At 40.7% G+C, this 8,979-nt stretch overlaps 1 protein-coding gene across 1 annotated transcript in view; it reads left to right on the top strand.

Annotated features, from left to right (window-relative positions):
• Positions 1 to 2,365: 2,365 nt before the first annotated feature.
• WDR49 (WD repeat domain 49) overlaps positions 2,366 to 8,979 on the top strand; it is a gene marked incomplete at its 3' end in the record, with an annotated part of 100,506 nt that continues 93,892 nt past the window's right edge. The window contains exons 1-2 of the mRNA XM_015429452.1: positions 2,366 to 2,373; positions 6,353 to 6,413. Coding sequence (XP_015284938.1) covers positions 2,366 to 2,373; positions 6,353 to 6,413 — 69 coding nt within the window. The remainder of the gene's footprint in view (positions 2,374 to 6,352; positions 6,414 to 8,979) is intronic.

Below are 8,979 nucleotides of genomic sequence, written 5' to 3'. Positions count from 1 at the left end.
AGGGAACCTTTACCTTTACCTATCTCTTTTTCACTATATGCAAGTTACTGGGTGGTGTTTTGTTTTTTTAATTGCAGCACAGTAAAGCAATAATAATAAATTCTGGGGAAGTCAGGAAGCTGTTTTCGCTGAGGTTTTCAGCCTTAGAAGGAATCCCGGATATATTAGTTTTTATGAGCTGTCCCTATGAGATTCTAACAGACCTTCCACAGAATTAGTTTCCCCTGTTCCTTGGAAATAAGATGTTCCTGGGGGGACCCCCAAAACTCTGCAGTTTGCGGGTCTGTACATGCTTAAGGTAAAGGTTTCTGGGGGGGGGGGGACCCCCAAAACTCTGCAGTTTGCAGGTCTGTGCACGCTTAAGGTAAAGGTTTCTCTTGCTCGAAAGCCAGTCGAATCCAACTCTAGGGATGCGGTGCTCATCTTTGTTTCCAAGCCGAAGAACCAGCGCTGTCCAGAGACGTTTCCGTCGTCATGTGGCCGGCATGACTACGCCAAGGCGCACGGAACGCTGTTACCTTCCCACTGAAGTGGTACCTATTTATCTACTTGCAGTTTCTTGCTTGGGGGGGTCAACAGTGGGAGGGCTTCTAATGTCCTGGCCCCACTGGTGGACCTCCTGATGGCACTGGTATTTCTGGCCACTGTGGGATACAGAGTGTGTCATACGGGGGCCACCTCAGCAGCATATAAGGATACAGAGCCCACCATTTTCTCCAGGGGAACTGATCTCTGCCACCTGGAAAGCAGTTGTAATTCTGGTAATCTCCAGCCCTCACCTGGAGATTGTACACATTTTACCTCAGAACAGCAAAACTGTTTAGAATGTTAGAGGCAAAAGCCAATCAAGTCGCATATGCAAACGACCTCTGTGTTCCGAGGCAGAGTCCAATGAGGCTGCATATGCAAATATCATATAGTGAAAAGCTTCATTCTTCCGAAATTCCTATTCCTTTTTAGGGCGCTCCCTTTATTCATAACAAGGAAGGACTTTAATACTTGGCAAAGCTTTCTGACGCGATTCCTTTGGAGTGGTAGGAAATCAAGACTGAATCGGAATGTGTTACACAGACCAGCATGCCGGGGGGGATTGGATTTTCCACTCCTTTCTTCTTACTACCAGGCGTCTATCTTGTCTCATATAGCTAAAATGTTACACATAGATCATAACAATCCGTGGATGCTGATAGAGTCTGAATATTCTAAGCCATACAGTTTACAAGAGATTTTCTGGACATCGCGGGCGTGCAGACCAAAAGCTATAAATCACAATGCTCTCCTCGCAAACTCGCTTAAGATTTGGGATCAAAGAAAAAGACTCCTTTCCCCGGATATTTCAGTGCTATCGACATACACACAACAACACTGGTTTCCGCAGGGTATGGTTCCTGCTGCTTTTGAGCAATGGAGGTTGGCGGGTTTAGGGCGACTCTGTGACCTGGTGATGAAAGACAAGATGCAAGATAAAATATTTTTTGATCAGAAGATGAATGGCCAGACCCCTTGGTACCAATACCTACAATTAAGAGACTTAATTGAGCAACTCGCGGAGTCAGGACTTTTTCAAAGGGGAGTGACAGATTTGGAAAAGGTAATTTTGAGGTCTGCAAGCTCGCCAAAGGGGGTGCTTTCCAGAATATATAAAATTTTGATAAAAGAAGATAGTGCAAATAAATTAGCTTACCAAAACAGATGGGAAGAAGATCTTAACCTAACCCTTCAAGATTCAGATTGGGCGGACATCTGGGCCTCTCCAGCGAATAAATCCTCTGTGTACAACGTTCGTCTTCAGTTCTTCAAAATAACATCTCGCTGGTACTTAACTCCACTACAGTTGCATAAAATTAAGCCGTCAATAAGCAACACTTGTTGGAAACGGTGCGGACAGATAGGGACTTACCTCCATTGCTGGTGGGGCTGTCAAGGAATTCAGAATTTTTGGAGAGCCGTGGTGTCACAGATAAATGAGATTACTAGGCAAGCATTACCATGTACCCCGGAAGTGGTGCTGCTAAATATATGGGATGCTGCGATGACAGGAGGCAGCAGAGACCTCATTGCAACGTTACTTGCCGCAGCCAGGTTGACAATTGCTGCGGCTTGGAAATCCCCCTCTCAACCCACTATTGCAGTTTGGCGAGAGAAAGTTTGGGACCAGTTTATAATGGCAAAAATAACAGACTCCCTGAAGAGAGCTAATAACTGTAACACACCAACCTATACCAAATTTGTTAGAGTTTGGGCTCCCGTGCTAGACTATATGATAACAAATGATTTACTCCCGGCTAAGCAGATCTATCATAAGTGGTTGTATTTATAGGGGAAAGCGGATAAATTTAAGAATTGTCAAACGTACGGTATCCCGATGGTGCTGTAGGGTGTCGGAATGTCATTAAATTGTAAGTAAGAATTTCATGATGCTATGTGTAGAATTGTAGAAGTATTAAGTTCTGTCTTAGGTTACTCTTTTACAAAACCAATAAAAAGATTATGGAAAAAAAAAGAAAAAGAAAAGCAGGGTATAAAGATCTAAATAAATGAACAAACAGAGCAATTCTCTGGAGAGGTGACATATTAATTCCCATAATAATGATGATACCAACAGGAAGTGGTGGCAGCTACAAGCATGGACGGCTTCAAAAGGGAATTAGATAAGCATATGGAGCAGAGGTCCATCAGTGGCTATTAGCCACAAGGTATAGATAGGGACTCTGGGGCAAGTGATGCTCTGTCATCTTGGTGCTTGGGGGGGGGGGTCAACAGTGGGAGGGCTTCTAATGTCCTGGCCCCACTGGTGGACCACCTGATGGCACTGGTATTTCTGGCCACTGTGGGATACAGAGTGTTGGACTGGATGGGCCTTTGGCCTGATCCAACATTAGCATCTCTTATGTTCTTATGTTCTTAATCATAGAGTTGGAAGGGACCTTCAGGGTCATCTAGTCCAACCCCCTGCGCAATGCAGGAAGTTCACAAATACCTCCCCCTTGGCACCGTGAGAATATTGAGTGTTGTGCACTCAATTGAGTCTGTTTTTCAGTGATATCCTTCAAGTTATTGGTTCCAATTTGATAAAGCCATATTGGTGAAATGTGGAGCATATTGAGGAAGCTGGCAATCCCGTAGTTCTTCTTTTGGAACCATTCAAGTGTTCCTCTTTTGGAACTGTTGGAGTAGATACCTTCTGGAAGTTCATTTTCTCCCTTTACACTGTGAAGCATATGCTCATTAGGCGAGACTTTGAAGTGCTTTGGATTTTGTGAGCCATATACAGGACTTATGTTAAATCATTTATGCCCTGATTACGAATTGTGTATTGTATGAAAAAATTTGCTTAGGATTTGGAAATTGTATGAATGGTTTATTAATTTGTCTATACATGAATTATTTGTTTATTATTATTACTGATTGATTGGTTTTTAAAATTGGTATTGACACCACACATGGTTAATTTCTTTGTGTTCACATATATACTGTGTGTTTCACTATTATATAACTTCACAGAATCAGCATTGCTGTCAGATGGCCATCTAGCCTCTGTTTTAATGTTTAGCCAGAAACTCTTTTGATTCAATCCATTGGATCTGATCCGACCTTCTGGGGCAAGAGAAAACTCTGTACCATCCTCTATATGACAGCCCTTCAAGTACTTGAAGAGGGTTATCATATCACCTCTCAGTTGTCTCCTCTCCAGACTAAACATACCCAGCTCCTTCAACCTTTCCTCATAGGACTTGGTCTCCAGACCTCTCACCATCTTGTCTATATCCTTCTCAAATTGCGGTGCCCAAAACTGAACACAATACTCTAGGTGAGGTCTAACCAGACCACAGTAAAGTGATACCATCAGTTCCCATGATCTGGACACTATACTTCTGTTGATACTGCCCAAAATCCCATTTGCCTCTTTAGCTACCGCATCACACTGCTGACTCATGTTCAGTGTGTGGTCTACTATGATCCCTAGATCCTTTTCGCACATACTACCGCCAAGACAAGTCTCCCCCATCCTATAATGATGCATTTGATTTTTTCCAACCTAAATACAGAACTTTACATTTATCCCAATTAAAATTCATTTTATTTATTTTAGCCCAGTTTTCCAGCCTGTCAAGATCATCCTGTATCCTGACTCTGTCTTCTGCCATATTTGCTACACCTCCCAGTTTGGTATCATCTGCAAATTTAATAAGCATTGCCTCTATTCCTTCATCCAAATCATTGAACAAAATAGGTCCCAGGACAAATCCTTGAGGCACTCTACTTGTCAACTCCTCTCCAAGGAATCATTTGTGATTGTGCCTTCAGTACTGCACTTCTAAGAAACTCCCATCCCTCTTGAACTCCCTTCTCCTTAAGTATTTCTGACCATGGGATTCTACCCAGCATAACTTTAAATTTGTCAAAATTTGCTTTCCTGAAGACCAATCTATATGTCTGACTACAAACAGCTTTTACCTTCCCCAGGACTGTAAATTCCAAAATTACATGGTCACTACTACCCAGGGTGCCCACTACTTTCACCTCATCAACCAGTTCTTCCCTGTTGGTGAGAATCAAGTCCAAGAGAGCAGATCCCCTTGTTTCCCTCTCCACTTTCTGGAAAATGAAGTTGTCGGCAAGACAAGTCAGGAATTTATTGGACCTTTAATTTTTAGCAGAGTTGGACTTCCAACAGATATCCGGCTAACTGAAATCTCCCATGACCACTGTGTCCTGTCTCTTTGTAATCTGTTCTAGGAGTGTCTCATCCAAATCTTCTGCCTGGCTTGGTGGTCTATAGCAGACACCCACCATAATATCACTATTCTTTCTTAACTCCTTTTATTTTTACCCAAAGACTCGCAACTCAACTTTCATGCTCAGATTCACATATTTCCTCACAAGTATATGCCTCCTTTACATATAATGCAACTTCTCCACCCTTCCTTATTTGTCTATCCCTTTTAAATACATTGTACCCCTCAATCCTAATATTCCAATTGTGAGTGTCATCCCACCAAGTTTCAGTAATGCCTATTAGGTCATAGTCTCCTTCCTGTATTAGGACTTCCAGTTCCTCCTGCTTGTTTCCCATACTCTGTGCATTAGTGTAAAGACATTGGAATCCATGTTTTATGCACCCTGAGGTTTTTGTTCCTGTAACAACCATAAGAAAATGCTTCCTGCCCCATTCTGCATGGCTCTTTGCCTACATGGGTCTCACAATCTCTGGAACTGTTGGGAACTAAAAAAACACATGGGTCTCACTACATGGGTCTCACAATCTCTGGAACTTTTGGGAACTAAAAAAACACCCCTTCTTCATGTGATCCAAAACCATTGTGAACGATGTTTAACTCGCACTTTTTTATTTGTGTGTCTGGAGGGTATTGCTTTTTGAGGGAATTTACAATCCTATCCACACTTACTTTGGAGTAAGGTTCCCCCCCCCAAGTTTATTTATAGATTTTCCGTTACAAAAAAGAAAATGTCATTTTGTACATAACATTCTTGGGAGTATATATTATACATTTTCCCCTATCCATTTATTTACTTTAGTCCACCTTTTCCGAAAAGTATTGCCATTTTTCCCTGCTAATATCATATTTACTCTGTCCCTTTCCACTATTTCAAGGATTTTTTCAATTATCTCAGCTCTTGTGGGTATTATATCCATCTTCCATTTTTTTGCTACTAGGATTCTGCTCACCGTGAGAATATATAGAATAATACATAGGTCATCTCTATTACTTACATCTGGTATTATATTAAGGAGGAAAGTTTCTGGAAGAAGTTGTAATTCTATGTCTGTAACCTCTTTTATCAGTTTTTTAACCATTTTCCAAAAATTACTTATTTTATCACACCTCCACCATGTGTGGTAATAAGTTCCTATGTTATTTTTACATCTCCAGCAGGTTCCTGATACATTCTTACAACATTTGGCTAACTTATCTGGTGTCCAGTGCCATCTATAGAATAATTTAAGTATATTTTCTTTATATGACGTAGCTCTTACAATTTTTACCGATTTCCACGTTTTTTCCCATTCCTCCGTTTTTATTGCATGGCCTACGTTTTGTTCCCATGCTATCATACAAGGCTTTACTGCTACCTCTTACATGGTGTCACCCAATAGAAAGTTATATAATTTTTGAATTTGTTTATCTGCAGATGACAACCATATCTTGTCCAAATCTGACTTTGATTTCGTAAATTTTGTTTTTTTATCTTTCGCAAATCTGGACTGCAACTGTATCCTTTCCCAACTTGTAAGGTTAATGTTCATTTCTTGTAAAATCTCAAATGGCTTCAGGTTTTTTTCTTTGGTTTATAGTGTTTCATATGTTGCACTCTTTTCTTTTGTCAGCAAAACTGGCATTATAAAGGCTTCTAATGGCGATACCCACATCGGTACCTCTTACTTTGGAGTAAGTTGAGTTTAGTTCTGAATAAATGAGCATAAAATCAGGCTGTATGGATAATAATAAGCATGTTATTAAAAAATCCCCTTGATCTTGAACACAAAAACCAGTGTGGTGTAGATGTTAGAGTGTTAAACTAGGACTGGAGATACCAAGTCTCAAAGCCCATAGAGTTCACTGAAGATCTTGGATCAGTCAGTAACTCAGTCCGACCCTTACTGTTATCTAGATAAAATGGTATTGGGGGTGAAAGGAGAGCCACATATGCAATGCTGTATTTGTTGGAGGAAGGGGTAGGATAAAATTCAAATAGATAAATGTGTACATAGACTCTTAGTTGCTTCTGCCTATTAGCAAGTCAATCCCATTGACATCTACTCTAAATTCCTATTCAAAATGACTGGCTGTCCATTACTCATTTAGGATGAGATCCAGACCACAGCGCGGCACAGAAACCAACAGTGGTTATGCCAGAGTTTTTCAGAGTTCTGCTTTGATAGCACCACTTATGTTTCAGCAGGCTTATTTGAGTCATCTAGCAACGTGCTTTGCTTTGTTCTAGCCATCTCTGTACTTTTGAAAATGCAGTGAAATTCCAGTGATCTGGTTTCAGACTCTTTAATGAAGGTATAACTCAAACAAGAGAGTCAAGCGATCAAACTGAAGACCAGGTGCTTTTTGGAGTGCTCATGTGATTTCTCTGATGTGGTGCAGTGGTTAGAGTGTCAGACTAGAAATGAGGAGAGTTTTGTTCAGATTCCCATTCAGCCCTGAAACTCACTCAGAGTCTTGTCTGTCTCACCTACAGAAAATTGCACAAGTCCACACTGGTGATCTCCCAACATGTATTCCTCATCTGGATGTTTTACCCCCTCCCCTGCATTACAAAGATACACATCTTCCTGCAATTGTCCTGGCCAGAAAGTTGTATTCCCCTGTTCTTCCTTCAATCCCAGACTGTTCCCCAATAGTGTTGTTATTAGTGTTGTTATACGTTTTATATAGCCACTAGGAAAAAGGCCCGTTGTAGAAATAAATACAACAATCTCTAGAAAGAGGCTTTGTGCAGGTGCCCCGGCCTTGAACACTCAGTGTCAATTTACTGTGGCGACCTCAGCAGGGTATAATGATACTGAGTCCACCATTTTATCCAGAGGAACTGATCTCTGCTACCTAAAGAACAGTTGTAATTCTCAAAGAAAACAATGAACTAGATAAGATATGGCTATCAACGAGTGATAAGCTAATACAAAAACTATATAGGTTTCTTCTAGAAAGATACATGGAAGGTGAGATGGTTAAACCTGTTATGTTAACTTGGATGAGGGATATGGGCTACATAATAGAATTTGATGATTGGGACAAAATATGGAAGACAATAAAATTCTTAGGATCAAAAGCCTATTAAAAAAATATTTATAAAATGTTCCATCGATGTTTACTGGACTCTAGATAAAACGGCTAAATGTACCCCTAAAATATAAAAGAATTGCTGGAAATGTAAGAACAATGTAGGAACATTTATACATATGTGGTGAAATTGCGGCAATATGCAAAAATTTTGGAAAATGGTTCAACAGATGATATGGGAGATAATGAATTTAAGTGTAATTTTGGTACCAGAAATATATCTGTTAAATGTTATCCCAGATAACCTTGACCAAAATGGTAAATATTTACTAACATATATATTAACAGCATCAAGAATTATGGTAGCAAAATATTGGAAAACAGATAAATTACCTTCCAGAATGGAAATAGCTAAAAAATTACTAGATGTAGCAGAATTAGATAAATTAACAATGATATTACATGGAAAAGAAGAAGCAATATTTCAAAAGAAATGGTTAAGAATGTACAAATGGTGGGAGAAATTTACTGTGTATAAGACCTCCAAAAAATGAATGTAAAGGTTGAAAATGTCTGTGGTTGTATAATATAAAACTTAATAAACAGAGTATTAAAAAAAAGAACTGTTGTAATTTTGAGTGATCTCCAGCCCTCACCTGGAGATTGGCAATGATAGTTCCCCAGAAGGGAATGGTTGGTTTGGAGGGTGGAGTCGAGGTCCCACGCCTCCTGAAACCTCACCCTCTCCAGGCTCCATCCCTCACATCTCCAGGAATTTCCCACCTGGAGTTGGCAACCCTATCTCCTTCCCAGCCAATCATCAACCTACCTTTATTTCCCCCTCACTCTTCAGCTTTCCACCCCCCCACACACACTTGCAGCCCCCACCGTGCTCTGAAGCCCTGACTGCCACATAACCTTGGCTGTCATAGGGGGGCCAACTCAGCAGGGTATAAGGACACAGAGTCCACCATTTTCTCCAGGGGAACTGATCTCTGCCATCTGGAAAGCAGTTGTAATTCTGAGCTATCTCCAGCCCTCACCTGGAGATCGGACACATTTTACCTCAGAACAGCAAACTGTTTAGAATGTTAGAGGCAAAAGCCAATCAAGTCGCATATGCAAACGACCTCCGAATTCTGAGGCAGAGGCCAATGAGGCTGCATATGCAAATAACCTCTGTGTTCTGACTGGCTATGGGGGGGAGACGAACAGCAAACTG

Source organism: Gekko japonicus, unplaced genomic scaffold (genome assembly GCF_001447785.1).
Source record: "Gekko japonicus isolate JY-2015 unplaced genomic scaffold, Gekko_japonicus_V1.1 scaffold193, whole genome shotgun sequence".
NCBI classification, from domain to species: Eukaryota; Metazoa; Chordata; class Lepidosauria; order Squamata; family Gekkonidae; genus Gekko; species Gekko japonicus.
Note: the sequence above shows the minus strand (reverse complement) of the source record. Positions and strands in the feature narration are given on the sequence as shown.